At 42.0% G+C, this 16,251-nt stretch overlaps 1 protein-coding gene across 1 annotated transcript in view; it reads left to right on the top strand.

The window, feature by feature from the left end:
- The window catches only part of LOC122787897 (basigin-like), a 383,809-nt gene that overhangs the window by 88,380 nt on the left and 279,178 nt on the right, over positions 1 to 16,251 (top strand). The window contains exon 2 of the mRNA XM_044054821.1: positions 7,524 to 7,871. Coding sequence (XP_043910756.1) covers positions 7,524 to 7,871 — 348 coding nt within the window. The remainder of the gene's footprint in view (positions 1 to 7,523; positions 7,872 to 16,251) is intronic.

A 16,251-nucleotide genomic window follows, 5' to 3' on the forward strand; every position in this document is an offset into this window, starting at 1 on the left:
ATGATTGTTCTGCTGAATCATTGCAGCTGAGTGACTGCATTTCATTACTTGTCTCTCCTGGTGGGGGAAAAAAACTTGTGCTGTTTTGTTATGCCTTTGGAGGTGCTTGGAAGCCCATCCAGTTGGATGACAGGGATACTTTGCTTATCTGCTTTTATGCTGAATATTTCACACGGCTGTACTGTATAAAGTTATATCTGAAGTAGTTTACTTCATTTGGTCTTCAACTGGTGGGATACCGGATCCGTATCTGATCTGAGCCGGAAATTTCACTAGCATCTGCTCCAAGCTCATCCCCTTACCCATAATACACCTCCACTACCTTCCCAACCCCCAGATCTCCTTTGCTGTGGCTTACCTGAAGCATCGTGATCTCCTGAGCTCCGAGTGGTGAATGAGTTTTCTGCTTTTAAGCAGCTTTTTGTGTGTAATATTAGTATAAGTGTTTATTGTAGGTCCCCTCTTCTCCTCCCCCTCGCTGGTGCATCATGTAATAGAATCTTTTTTGTAGTTTAGAATTAGTTTGTGTGCTTTGATTCCCCTCCCCCCTGTGTGTTCTGTGTGACTTGAGTGTTTGGTGAGTGGTCTGAGTGGGAAAACTGGTAATTTTTTTCTCTCCTTTTTCCCTTTAGTTTGAGTGACTTTGATAGAAGCATGTCTGATAAGCCTGTGTTCAAAAGGTGCAATGAAGTGTGGTTATAAATTGTCTCCTGCAGATGGCCACACTCTGTGTAATGTGCTTGGGCGTTGCCCATCTGAATACTGACTGCTCTGTATGCGCGGGTTTTAACCCATGTGCTCTCAAGGACAGGAAGGCTAATTTGGCCCTGAAAGACCTTCTTCCCACTTCTGAGGTGGTTGCCTCTTCTTCGACTTTGGACACAATGGCTGCTTTGGCCGCCTCTCCTTCCTCTCTTGCCTTTGCTTCACCTCCCATTTCAAAGCCTGTGGAAGTGGAGCAGAAAAGGGGCAGAGAGAAGGGGGGAGAACCAAAATCTCAGACCAGACAAATGTAAGACGTTCTTGGACCTTCCTTCTCCCGCCAAAAGTCAGCCTAGGATCCGTCACTCCCCTCCGATCTCCGAGATTTTCCCCGGATTTGGAGTAGACGAGTTCTCCATCTAGGGCCTTGGTTCCTTGACCCACCAGGTCTGAATCCGTGGCCTTCTCGAGATCCATGTGTAGCTTATCGGAAGTTGACATGGATAAAATGATGAGGTTCATTCATACTCTGATCCAGATGGGGGTCTTGCCACCCCCCTCTCCCTCTGGAAGGGGGGAGCTCGCTTCCTTTTTTCACACAGATTTCTCCTTCTCAGATCCGTCCACCGGGTTCAGAGTACTCTGATCCAGGGATTCCCTTAGTCAGGTGGTCAGCGCCGACGGTACTTGCTTCCTTGATGCCGACAGCTGTCTGGCGCATGTCTGATCTGACCAGTTCAGATCTGAGCCGGAGCTTGGGTGTCTAATCCGAGGGAGCAGAACTGTTTTTCATCGGCTCCGGCATTGTCGGGCCAAGTTCCCTCCCTCGGACCTCCGTCCACTTTGGGCCCGGCTCCGATTCTCACATCGGATCCGGGGAGAACGGCTTCCTTATTGGTTCTCGAGGAGGTTCGTTCTCCCTCTGCGTTTGATGTGGTAGAAAGGGTTCTCTCCACTGGATTGAGACCCTTGACTATCCCATCAGACTTCGCCCTGACCCCCTTGGCTCGATCTACGAATCCCATCATTTTACCCAGACAGCCCATGCTTGAACCCCAGACGGTCCCCCCTAAGGAACAAGTGGCTTGTGAGTTCCCCCCAGAGAGCCACACTGGAGACGTGCTTCGCAAGCATACGTGTGTAAGAGGAGGCACTTGGACTTCCCCGAGTCCCACAACGAGGACATGGATTTGGATGATGGGGAAGGTTCCCCCAGGTCACCTCCCGAGGATGTCTCCTTTGGAGACATCATGGAAATCCTTTCCACCATCAGATAGATCAGCATGGAACAAGGGCTCCCCCATAGACACTATGGTGGTGGTAGCAGCAGCCACAAAGAAGGAACTAGCCCAAGAGAGTTCTTGGTTTATCCTCATGACTGAGTCGCACATGATGGACCACTTAGGGAAGCGGGTTTATGCGTCAACAACCTTTTCCATTAGGGCGCTGAACTACCCTGGCCCACACCTGGTCAAGGAGCTGGCTGATTCTCCCTCTAAGTCCTATGTTGCAGGATGACAGGGACTCGTTCTCCGCGAGGATGGCCACTTTGAAAGCAGTCTCCAACATGTCCATGCGACTCCTCTCACATGCTACTGAAGGAGTGGGTAAGGCTGCTGGGTCCAGCATGTCCATGAGGCGCAAAGCCTGGCTCAGACTGTCAGGTTTCGGAACCGTTGAATGCATCTTTGTCAGTGCCCCTTATGACTGCTCTACTCTCTTTGGTAAGACCGTCGGAGACTTTAGTCCAGAGTGAGAAGGATGGGAAGACACTGTCTGCCATCGGAATCCGCTTCTTGAACCCTCGAAGATCCTTTTCCCGGAATAAGAGAGGGCAAAAGAAGATCTGGTTCTGGAAGTCATGGTATTCCCGGGACACTCTGGGCTGTTCTTCCCCCAGAGGCAGAGGGGGACAGAATGGATGCCGGCCCAGGGGCAGAGGGGGGGGTCCAAGGAATTTTGGGTCTCGAACCTTTTTTGGACAGGCCCGGAGAGCAACCCTGAGGGGTTGCCTGATTGCTCTACTCTGGAGGCAGTCTGGGGATGATTGTCGTTGCACCTGGCGGCATGGGAGTCCGTAACATCAGATCGCTGGGTGCTTCAGATCATATCCAAGGGATACTCTATCCCCTTTGTGGTTCCTCCCAAACACCTCCCAGATGTACCACCCACGCAAAGGGAGGCAGCAGCACAGGAAATTTCCAAGCTGCTAGAAAAACGAGCTATTGAACCTGTCCCCCCAGATCAGGCTTCTACTCCAGGTTCTTTTTGGTGCCAAAGAAAATGGGGGATTAATGGGCCTTATCTACCCTGAACCTGTCAGTTGCCAAAGAAAAATTTCAGATGGTCACACTTGCAGTCCATCATGCCGTACCTGCAAGAGAGTGACTGGATGTGCTCGTTAGATCTTCAGGATGCCTACTATCACATAAAGATCCACAGAAGCTCCAGGGGGTTCCTCCCCTTCCGGCTAGGAGTCAATCATTACCAATTGAGTCCTACCCTGTGATCTCACCACAGCTCACAGTGATGGCGGTAGTAACGGCTCACCTGTGGCTTCAGGGGATTCAGGTGTACCCGTACCTGGACGATTGACTCGCTGCTCCCACCAGGTGTCTACTTTCTCAAACCAGAGATTTTTTTTTTTTTAAGAACAGTACTGAATTGTACATCTTGTTATAAAATTGAAAAAATGTTGATACATTGGATAAAAAAAGCAAGAAATAATGATAACAGGAAAACAAACTGTTTACACAGATGTTCACTCGGCAATAAACAAGTCATTACAAGTGGTGTAAATAGTTATATCTTACCATTAGATTATTGGTTTAGGGATTATTTCTTAAAGCTTGCTCTGCATTTGGGGATCACAATCAACGCATCCAAATCCTGTCCAGGTGATAGGCTACATTGGGGCAAGGATAGACAGCTTAGTGCCAAATCTTCCTGATCTCAGAGAGATTACAAAACATGAGGATGCATGTCTCTCTGATCTACCGTTCTCAATTTCCATCAGCAGAATCAGTGTTGAGGGCCTTGGGTTCAGTGGCAGCGACCGTAACGCTTCTTCCGTGCGCCCGGTTACATATGAGAATTCTACAGTAGACACTAGCTGTACAATGGTCCCTGTTGGAACTTCCATTATCATATCCAGTACAACTCAGTCGAGTCTGTTGCTCGTCCCTTCTGTGATGGATGTGCTCTCTGGAGATCTTGGAGGGACGACCCTTTGTTTCAGCCCCTGTCCAAGCCACAATGACCATGGAGGTCTCCCAACTCGGGTGGGTGGGGGGCATTGTTCGGGCAGGACAGTCCAAGGCCAGTGGTCCCGTGTAGAGACCAGCTTGCACATAAACGTTCTAGAGATGAGGGTGGTCCTTTTGGCGTTGCAGGCCCTAATTGCCTTTTTTCCTCTGGGAGCCATTGCAATTCAATCAGACAACATGTCAGTGGTCTGGTACATCAACAAACAGGGAGGGACCAGATCTTACCCCCTTTGTTGCGAGACCATGACAGTATGGGAGAGGGAGATCTCCACCGGTCAGTCGCTTTCTCATAGCAACGCACATTCCGGGACGGTTCAACATTCTAGCAGACAGCTAATGTCAGACTATTCTGATGCCTTACGACTGGTCTCTGAATCTTTCAGTAGCGGAGCAGATCTTCCTGGAGTGGGGTCAGCCTTGCTGCAATCTCTTTGCATCTCCTTCCAGCGCAAAGTGCAGTGAGTTTTTTGCTCTGAACCCCCTGCCGGGGGGAGTCCCCCAGAGATGCTCTAGTCCATGCTTGGCCTCCCGGTCTTCTGCATGCTTACCCTCTAGTACCTCTTATTCTGAAATTTCTACAGAAAGCTTGTCGACTGGGGAGCAAAGTGATCCTCATTGCCCAGTTTTGGCCTCGCCAGGTATGGTTTGCCTTCCTTTGGTCTCATCTTCTGGCTCCGCCCTGGATCTTGGATCCCATTCAGGATCTAATTTCACACCCATTGGGGGTTCCTCATCTGAACCTGAACAGTTTGAAGTTCACGGCTTGGCTGCTCCAGTTCCCTTGATCGCTAGGACTCCTGAATTATCCTCTTCAGTTAGGTCTGTTCTGGTGGCCGCTCATACGTCTTCAGCCAGGAAAGTTTACCGCAGCAAATGGAAACTTTTTTTTTTTTCCTTTTGGGCTTCTCAAAGAAGTTTGGACCCTTTCACAGCTCCTATTTCTGCCATTCTTGATTTTCCTAGCCAATATTTTTCAACAGGGAGCTAGTTCTTCTACTGTCAGTCGAATTGGCTGCTATTTCTCATTTTCATGTGGGTGAGAATTCTGCCTCACTGTCCTTCTCCAGACTGTTTAAAGCCTTTATCAAAGGGACCTTTCTGTTACACCCCCCCCCCCCCGGTCAAGGATCCTGTTCCCCATGGGATCTTACTATGGTTCTTCAATCTTTGGTCGCTCTGCCTTTTTAACCTGCTGCAACCACAGATCTAAAATTTCGTCTTGGAAAACTGCATTCCTGGTGGATATCACTTCTAAAAGGGTTTCAGATCTGCAAGCTTTGTCCATCAAGGTTCCATATATGATTTTCCATAAAGATAGGGTTTCCCTTTGGACCAATCCGTCCTTTCTTTCTAAGGTGGTATCACAAGTTAATATCAATCAGACCATTAATTTACCTGTCTTCTTTCCTAACTTTGCTAACAGAATGGAATACAAACTCCACTTGTTGGATGTTCATAGACTGTTATGATTTTATTTACACAGAACCAAAAACTTCCGTAAATCTGATCAGCTGTTTGTGTCCTCCTCAGGTTTACCCAAAAAGGGTTTAATCTCCAAGGTTACTGTTGCTAGGTGGATTTCCTCATGCATCCTTCAGGTCTATAAGGACAAAGGTATGTCTCCTCCGGGTCAGTGAAAGCTCATTCCACTAGGTCCATGGCTATTTCTGCAGCCTTTTGGTCTAGAGTCTCATTGGATGATATTTGTTCTGCAGCTACTTGGTCCTAGTCTCTCACTACAAATTGGATTTAACTTCTAGAAGGAGAGCATCCTTTGGTTCTGCGGTGCTCCAGAATATCTTTCCATGAGGGCCATCCAGGAGTTTAGTAGCTGGGGACTCTGTCCCACAGGTTGAAGACCCGATAAAGAAGTTATGTACTCACCATAATGTTCCAGCTGAGTAGTTCTACTTAATTTGCCTTCAACCATCCCTCCCTCCTTCCCCCTGACCTTGTCATATGAACAGCCTGCACGCTGCAGTTGTAGGTCATAAAGTATTTTTCAGGTTGCGTTATTAGTATAGGGTCAGCGAACTCTGTCTGGGAGTTGGAAGGTAGTGGAGGTGTATTATGGGTAAGGGGAGGAGCTTGGAGCTCGGAGCAGATGCTAGTGAAATTGCTGGCTTGGATCCGATCCGGATCCCATATCCCACAGGTTGAAGACAAATGAAGTAGAACTACTCAGATGGAACATTATGGTGAGTACATAACTTCTTTTTTCTGTTTGTCGTGTTTGCTTAATGTGAAAAATATTTGACATGACGAGGTCAAATGTTAATGAAGTATTCAACTTAGAAATGGCAGAGTCCTTCTAGATTTTCATATTCTGGGGTGTGTGCAAAGTACAGATTCTGGTCTCCTAGAACATTTAATGTGCAATATAGATTGTCTGGAAAAAAACTCTTGTGGCAAATATTTTTACATGCCTGAACAAAAAAAGTTGTTGCTTCCTTTCACAAACATTTGAATTTGAGATGCCATAAATTGCTAGCTGTTGCCATTCTGCTAAACTTTTGCTCCTTAAGTTATAAGGATCTTTTTGCTGATTGGTTAGGTTCTTGGACAGTGAAAGTGGTATATTTACATGTTACAGAGTTGGAACTTAGTGTCACCCTTCCTTCCATTTGATGTGTTGTAATGGTCACCTCAGCAGTCTTAATGGGTGTAGGCACTTTGACTTTTACCCAAGTGACTTTTAATGCCTGTAGAGTGAGATGGATGTCCATACTTTGCCCACTGTTAGTAAAAACTGTTTTAGCTTCTACAGTCCTCGCCACCAGGAAGTTCTCTTTTTACATCTGGAGCGCTAGTCAATCATTGCTGTGGCTGCAGTTAGTTATGTTTTTTTTTTTTTATTACTGAATTCTTATAAATGCATTAATTTTATTAAGTCTTTTGCTTTTTTACAGTTTAGTTTGTAATGGGTTACTGTTTTGTATAGTAATTATGGCTCCCTTTTGGACTGTAGGACCCAAACCATGAGTTTTGGCACTTCCAAACGTAAACTACCAATAAAAAACGCTCATGAGCTTTACTGTAACACTTAAGTTGTTGTTTTTGCAAATGTTCACATACTTCACAGAGTGGAGAATACAGACACCCAGAATTCATGCAGTCCATTCCTTTCACTTTTATTTGTAAATTGAGTATGTGAATAGGTCCTTCATATATTCTTTTTATACGCTAGTAGTGCCATAATAGGAACAGGAATTGCATTGTATATAGAGTATTTTGCATTATATATAGAGTCTTGATCGGAATAACCATCCAGCATATTTTTTTGAAAGATGGGAGTAAAGTTGTATACACTGTGAAAACCCACACTTGTATTAAATGCCAGTTGATATTTATACTTTCCCTGTCTCTTCTCAGATTATTGAAGTAATTTGCAGTTTTAATTAATTTTTAGGTAATGCTTGGTTGTTGCCATCACCTCAAGTTTGGATAGAGTGGACAGACTATAACTTTAAGTTAAAAATAATGCATGACCTTAGCCTAGTTGAAGTTTTGTTTCTTTTTGAATTAACCTTGTACTAACATTACTTTAACTCATAGCGGGATTTATTAAGTCTCCATTGTCAGAAGTGAAATTGCTGGGGGATGACGTGGAACTACACTGTGAAGTAATTGGGAAACCTATTCCTGAAGCCCAGTGGTGGTTTGAAAGGGATGAATCCGTTGACACATTTATGCAACTCTGGGATGGTGCATGGCAGGACCGTATAAGGATCAATGCCACTTACAGACATCATGCCACCAGCACACTTTCAGTCTTCGACCTTACTACAAGTGACTCCGGCACTTATGAGTGTAGAGCCAGCAATGACCCAGATCGCAATGACTTGAAGAAGAGTCCTCGAATAAAGTGGATCCGTTCTCAGGCAAACATTATAGTGATTGGACGTGAGTGGCCAATTTGCCGAGACACAGAAAAATTTGCTGAATTTTACATTCCTGTTGTGTGTAACTTTTTTGTCCCTTCCTCCTCCCCATTTTTTGCACTAGCTGTATCCGTAAGTGACATGCTCTCTTCTTTTCCCTGTTCCTTTTGTTTAGAACTGAGCAAGACTCCTTTTGTACCTCGACGAGCCTTTCCAGCAGCCATTAATGCTTTCAGTGTTAACATCCCTGGGCGAGTGAGTAGAGCTTAAGTCAAAATGTAGTACCTTGTGTGGCTGATACCCTTCATCACCTGGTAGAGGATGTTTGCAGCTGTCTTGAGAGCTACCCTTTTTCCCCCCATCGTCTTCCCCTGACTTCAAAAGTTGACCCTATGGTGTAATTTAATTTTTGTTAGTAAATAGCATAGCTTTCATATTTTTTCCTCATAATTTTAAGCTGTTGATATTTCAGGCTTCAAGAATGAGTCTTCTTCATAAAGTGTCTCTCTAGCCTTTGAGTCAGAAGGGGGACTGGTTAGCATTAGTGTCAAGCTCTAATGGGTGTAGTCTTGTAAAGCTATATGGCAGTGCCAGCACAGCTGCTTTTAATTCTCTTTTTTTTCTTGTCTTTTGTCAAGTATAAATTCTGCTTTGGTAAAGGAAGGATAAAGGTCTTGGACGATCAGTCACACACATTTAGTCTGTAAGTTTAGAACTTAGTTTTGCTCATGTATTGATGATACATGTTTTATAATTTAGTTTTTATTTATTTTTGTGTTGGTAAGCTCACTTCTTAGCATGCATATTCACAGTCATTGCTAAGCACATTAGGCTAGTGTGCACGTGTAAATGGCACTCCTGTAGTTAAAAACTAGACAAGGAAAAAAAACACTTGTATGATCGCATCTCCTGTTGGTGAAATGCTATATACTGTGCCACCTTGCTTTACATTTCAACTACAAAAAAATGCCTAATCATTCATCAAGAAATTAGTGAGCTGGAAGTGACAGCTGACTGTTTTCTGTATTGTTATTTCTATAGCTCTCAACTTTCCATCTCCAAAATGAGAAACACTACCTCTCATAATGTGGAAAAAATGGGCAAAATGTGAAACATTCAATTACAGTTTAGTAACAACTTCAACTAGGAAGCTGACAGGATGGTTAAACTGTGATACTTTTTAACTTTTATTTTGATAAATAGAACTGAATCATATTAAATTTATCATGGGTATCCGTTAAATTCTTGACACTGAATGTGTGACAGACCCTTTCATTGTGGAATTTCAAGGAACATGAGCTTAAGACCCAAAATGAGAAACAGTCCTCACAATGAGATACACTTGAGAGGTGCAGTCATTTCTTTTGGTCTTTTGTATTCTTAAAACATTTTGGATCTGTTTACAGATGCATGGAAATAAATGATCTGCTGATGTTCTTTGCAATATTCCTTGCTGTGGGTAGATTTCCATAGCTGTGCTTATCTTTAGTGTAGGCCAAGTTATGTGAATCTTGAGTTGTCATTTGTCTAGACTCTTGTATTCCTGATCACTGCTGACCATCGAGGAATACCCTTCTGGCTGCTCAGTAGAGCCATTTCTTTCTCAGAGGTGAAATCTCTGTTGTTCAACAGCAGACAATTTGTCCTACTTCAAAGTGAAACGTTTGCATTATGCCAAATGTAGGCAGTTTGTTACTATGGACAGGTGGGCTTTTCAGGTCATTTTTAGGAATTTATCAGCACCCTCATCCCAAGACAATATCTTTATAGTTACTGAAAGTAAAAGAAAGTGATGCTTTGAGTATTAGATCATCAGTAAGGCAGAGTGTGAAGGTCCTTTGTAGTTCCAGAAAAGTAGAGGAGGACAATGTTGGACCTTTCCAGTTTTAACAGATTTAGTTTAATGAATTGTTGCATGTTTACATCAGTTAAGAACATTTTTTTCCACTAATGAACTCTCCAGCAAAAGTAAATGCTGCGATCCCTGTTGGAATAATAAGTCTTAGTCATTCGTTGTTAGGTAGCCTTCCTGTAGAACTGACAGGATGTTTCTTTCAAGCTTTGGAGCCCACTTCCCCATGCATCCTGATAATGCAAAGCTCCCTAAATGAGAGAGGGAAAGACACAAGTTTAAAAAAAAAATGGAATTAAAAATCCAGTAGGTGCAGTTGCCATTGGAATGCTTTCCGTACTTCCAGTAGCATTAAATTCTTTATGTTGTGTCTGGAAGGTATTCAACGGAATCCTCTCTCCAGGTATTACAGCATTCATGTAGTCTATCAACAAGCAAGCAGAGATGCATTTGTAGCTTGAGGTGTTATGTGGTTTTACCTACCTGATGAGTAGAACATGTATGTGGACTTCTTGAATAGATTACTGATGCCGACTTCCAATGTACAACCTGACATATATGCTTTTTCTTCATGTAGAGTCTCTCTACAGGGTCACGATAGTTTGATATGGCTGCTGGAGATGACTCTATCCTGACTCCCATGTACCCATCAAATTCATGTAGAAGACTGGCACCCTCCACTTCACTAAGACTAAATCACTCTTATCCCTTTGTACTTGTTCTATCATTACAAAGGTACTGGTGTAGAGACCCGTAGTAGACCTTGGTCTCGTACCTCCAAAACTGGCAAGATAGCTGTCCATGATTCATACTGTTGCTGCTGCTATTGACGCTTCATTACAAATTTTTTTAAGCTCGCTTGTCTGTTAGCAACGGTCAGTACTCCATATGAACCTCGGGGACATCAATCTTCATGAGTGTAGTATTTGTGTTTCATTTTACATATTGTAAGTCCTAGGTAAGTTGTTTCTTTACTTTTCTAGCCAGACCACTTATCTTTCCCATCTCTGCATTAACCATTTTTTACCCTGGCATTTGTATCTCTACATCCTGTGGGGGGCTGTTTTTCAGAATTGTTGTACCTTTTGATAGGCTTCACTACTTTAGGTTTGAGTGTAGTCTGGATGAAATTTCAGTTCATTAAGCACTGTTTCCTGTTATGCGTCTTGTCTGTGTTCAGTGTGTGTAGTCACTGCCAGGGTAGTAAATTGGGGGGGGGTTCCACACACAGCAAAAATACTTTAGTTTTTCATCTGATCAAAGCTTTAACAATGTTTTCCATCTAGTTAAATTCTGACTTCTCTCGATGAGATGTAATGGAATCCTTTTGACAATATCACTAGATGTTTGTGATGCACGTTTTTTTTTTTTTTTTGCAGTCATACTCAGATTTTCTTGTTTAATGTCTTGGCAGTACTCTGGAGTACAACATTTAGTGCCATCCCCACTGTGGTGTCTTTTTGCTAATGTACTATGGTTGTGCTATCTCATGCAGCCTTGGATGCATTCTAAATTGGTCTGGGAGTGACCTTTTTAGTCCATCAGAAGATGGTCCTACTTGAAGAAAAGAAAGAACCCTCTATCATCTTTCCCAGAGTTAGACCAGATCTCTGATTGTTTAGCCCTTTATCACCCAAACAGCTTCTAATATTTTTTGTCTGCTTTTTTAAGCCTGTGTCACCTGTTATAGTTGGGGCTTCATAGTCTGAGCCTTGAGAGGCTGCCATTATCTTAAAGGATATTTGTGGGCTTCTGATTATAAGGTTTTATTGAGCTGTGCGGAAGAGATGCCTCTCTTTATGGGGGAGCCTACAGTCAGTTGGTCACATAGACTAACTTGTTCTATGTTATTTTAACAAGGTGAATACAACATGGTGAGTGAACCACAAGCGGAGTTAAATGTTAATTTTTTTTTTTTTTTTAACATTTGTCATGGCTTGAGGCAAGCTTCACTGGTTCTTTCATTTCTGAAAGATCTTGACATAAGTTTTGGGTTTACACACTTGCAAAATCTGATGGGTATGTTTTGCTAGATTTTGACCAAGTTAATGTGTTTTAAGCTGTCAATAAGGAAGTCACTTCTGGTAGTGGTGTATTTTAGAAGGTCATATCGGGCTTTGGCAACGGTAGTGAGAGAATTTGTGCTTTGATTACTATTGTAGTTTAGGATTAAATACTAGAATTAAATCAGCAGACCCAACTCTGGCTGGAAAGTGAGAATTGAGAGTTATCAAAAATTACAGATTTTTTCCCCCTTTTAATATGATTTTTATTGTTGCGTCTTTCTGCTTTTCCCAGTTAGGAGTCGCCACAGCGGAACTCCGGTCCACTAATGATTGGCAGTAGATTTTTACGTGCCAAGTTGCCAGATCCTGACGCACAACCTTCAACGAAGGTATGCCTATTCATACATGTCTCCACACAGAAGACGCTCTAGCTGAGAATCGAACAGGACAACGTCTTGCTGTGAGGTGATACCGCTACCACAGCTTAATATGATTTATTCTAATTTATTAAAATGTGGCTGTAATAATGGTCATACTCACTTTTCATTAGTAGGTGATGAGCAGACTGGCATGGTTAAAGAGGAAACATTGTCCTGGTAATAGCTTGATTAAAATTAAGATCTCTGTATATTTCTTTGACAAATATGTTCATCTTGCTGATTCTAGTGTACCTGCTGAGTCTGAAAGTCTTGCTTTTATAACAGGACCTTTCTGACAGCATCTTTGATTTAGAAATCAGTTGTTTAGATCAAGATTCTATAGGAGATTTATTGTATGGTCAATGGCTAGTGTTTTGAAACCAGAAATTGTGTTGGTCTTTTCCTTTTGCTGATACTAAAGTCCCTGTAAATCCACCAACCTGCCATATCTTCACTTTTTGTGTAGTTAGGGACTCCCTGTCTTGCTGGTTTTCTTTATTTCCTTTCTCCCAAGAAATTTGTGTTGGGAAGAATAAGAGTATTTCCACTGAGGTGATACAAGATTGCCCCAGATTTATAACTTGTATAGAAGAAGTCTGAAAAGAGAAAAGGAGTTGCATGGTAGTTGGTAGCAAATCTTCAGGATGTGAAAGAACATGTGCTCCAGTTCTTGTAAGAGCCAAAGCTTTCTGCTTGGAGTGCCAAGTCTTCAGTAAACGCTCATGCACACAAATGCATACAATTTTTTAGGATGTGTACCTACTTTCATAGGTAGGTACTAGGCTATCTGCCCAAGGGCCTGCGTAAGCCTAGCCAGCAAAGTTCCATAGCTTATGCCACCCAAGAACTTCTGTGTTAGCCTGTACTTCAGAGAAGCAGATACCAAACAGGAGAGGTCCCAGGACGGAACCCTGTGGTACTCCACTTGTCACTGCTTTGAGGTCAGATTTGGAGTCTACCACTTTTGCAGTGTGGGTTCTGTCAGTGAGCCAGTTGGCAACCCATCTTGTGACGTAGGGATTTATACCAAGTTTAGTGAGCTTAGTTATAATTCCAGACTTGGGGGATGGTGTAGAAAGCCTTGGCGAAGTCATGATAGACTGTGTGAACCACCTTACCCTCATCCACGGCTTTGGTGACTGCCTCAAAGAAGTCCATCAGGTTCAGGAGGCATGATCTGCCTTTCACAAACCCGAACTGGGTGGGATCCAGAGTTTGGAGGTTACCAATGTCTTTGTTTGAGTTCCATGATACGTTCCACTATATTTTCAAAATTTATTGGTAAAAGGTGAAGCTTACTTTGCACGAGAGAGTAAGTTTGCTTGAACAGTATTGGACTTGGATTCCCTAAAACATCTGAAAGTTTCCTAAGTTTGAGGCAGTAATCCTTCAAACTTTTCCCCTTAGTTCTTCACGGAGTTTAGGTTGGCTGCTGTAGTTTGCGCAAGCATGCTGATGTGTACCTTTTTGCAGACCTACAGAAGATATTTCTAGGCTTTCAGGTGGGTCAGCAGCATTTTTAGTTTAGGCTTGCCTACGGTCTAGCAACATTGACATTTGCTGATGTTTAGAAGGTTGTCTCATAGAGAGACTTATCAGGCCTTTGCTTTTCATAGATCCAGTGGATATAAAAAGTGTACACACCCCTGTTAAAATGCCAGGTTTTTGTGATATAAAAAATGAGACCACAATAAATAATTTCAAAACTTTTCCCACCTTTAATGCAACCTATAACCCATACAATTCAATTGAAAAACAAACAAATCTGTTGGGGGAGAAATATAAAAAAATAAAAAGTTACAATAAGCTGGTTGCATAAGTGTGCACACCCGTAAACTAATACTAATAAACATTGCTAATTGATGTCTGCTCCAGAGTGTGGGGGTAGTGGCATATGTTGGTAAACTATGCTAACTGGTCATAGCTTAGTATTTTATTCAAAGGTAGAGACTGAAATCAGGAGAATGGTAGATGTTATATAGCTTATTTATGTGGGATTCTTGCTGTAATGATTGGTATTTATTTTCTAGGTCTCAATAATGGCACCCATCATGTGACACTAGTTTGTTCTTCATGTTTGCATGTGTTTGGTAGTTTTAGGTGATTTGTGTTTGAGGTGAGTAACAGCTTGGGGTCTTTTCAAAATAAGGGGATGAATTTTGTGTATCTAAATGTTTGTGCAGGTGATATATTGGATCGTGTCATTGACGTTTACACATGATGTCAAACCTGCATCCTGAAGTAGCCATTGCTTATGCTAAATGCCAATACAGGAGCACAATTGGACTGCTGTTTCTTTTCTGGGTACATATTGATCACTATTGTATTGCATTAGCCTTGGCTGTCTGGGTTGTAATTTACCAAGGATATAACAGCAGGCTAGCTTTCAAGGCTTCATTGGACCTTTCATGCACTCAAACTGTTAGGCACCTCTGGCTAAGCTGCCTAAAATCACAGGTTTTTGAGTGCCAGGCCTTACAGATGTTGTGTTAAGATGAGCACTTCTCTCAAGGCTTTTATCGACTGACTGCTTGTACTGTTCCTTTGCTAAGCAGATAAGTTTCCTTTGGGGGGCAAACCTTCCAAATTAAAAAAAAAATGTTAAAATGTACTTTTCTTGCCTGGGAAAAATTATTTTTAATCTATGAGTTTGTGTTTTACTGGACCGTCACAAGACTTAACTTACATTTAAACAGGAGTACACTTTATTTGTCAGTTTAAAAGTTGTTTTAAGTACTTGAAAAATGTTTCTTCAGAGAAGTTGTTACTTTTCTTTTTGCGGAGGGCTAGCAAAGTACATTAAATTATTTATTAATATTCATAGGAAAGCAGTGCATCTGATTCTCCCTTTGGGGTCTTGTCTTTCTCTGAAACTTATTTCCATAATGTGCCAGTGTTTTCAGTGGGAGAACACAGAGCTTTTCCAATTCCTGGGAAAATACTATGAGCTGCTCCATATGGAATTTCCAGAACCTTCACCCATTCCTCCAGTGCAGTCTGTTTTGGAGGATGTGTATCTCACTGCCTGCAGTTTTCTTGACAGTTAACCTGCTGCCCATTGAAAGGTAGATACATTAACATAAAATTCTTTATACACTCATCCCAAACCTGACCCAGCAGCTATAGATTTAGTTAATCCTGCTTTTGCCAAACATTTAGTTAATTCCAATCCTATACTTTCTAACAGAAAACAAAGTAACTATGCTTCAGTTCAACTCGATATAATGTAACCACCACTTCTGAAACACCAACGGCACCACCACAGTCCCCAAATACAAGCAATTCCACTACACGAAAACTGTAGAACCTGCAATAAATTTATTCCATTCAGTAAAATGTTAAGGGCTTTCACTCACTAAAACTGTGAGCTTCTTCAGAACAATTACTCACTTGAGCAAACAGTTTAAATGCCTAAAATGGCGCCAACACTTTTTAAAATCAATCAACCATTCTTAAAGAAACAAAACAATGATAAATAATTCAATATAAAAATTGATATAAAAATATGTATTGACATACATAATACACATAAATATTCATCATCTTCTATCCAAAAGAGGTTTAATTGATAAATCATTTAATCCAGGGGGGATGTTAGCATCTGTAAAGAACTGCCACCATATTTCCCTACATGCCAAAACGTTTAGTGTCACCCCCCCCCCCCTAGGGTCAGGGATAATATTTTCCAAAATGCCAAAAGTGAATTTGTTAGATTCCATATTTCACATGCTTATACAGTGCATTTTTGTTGTCCTTCGTCCTGATACTATATAGGTGGGCATAAATCCTCCTCTTAAAACACCGCTCTGTCTTACCTATATAGTATCCAGGACATTCCGTGCATTTAGCCAAATATATCACAAATCTGGTTGCACAATTCCCTTTCACAAACTTAGTCTTAGTTCTGTTAATATTATCCAAAACCAGTCCCTCACTTTCATTTATAACTTGGCATTGATTACATTGTCCACATTGTGTAGTGTGTTTAACACTATTCTCTACTCCCCTATTCTTGAAACCACGCTCCAAATATCCTTTGATGTTCTTTCCCATTTTATATACAAATGAGGGTTTCAAGCCTACAACTTCTTTAATTTCTTCATCTACCACAAGAATGTTCCACAT

The sequence above is a fragment of the Protopterus annectens genome, chromosome 13.part0, assembly GCF_019279795.1.
Source record: "Protopterus annectens isolate FY-2018-M chromosome 13.part0, PAN1.0, whole genome shotgun sequence".
In the NCBI taxonomy this organism is placed as follows: domain Eukaryota; kingdom Metazoa; phylum Chordata; order Ceratodontiformes; family Protopteridae; genus Protopterus; species Protopterus annectens.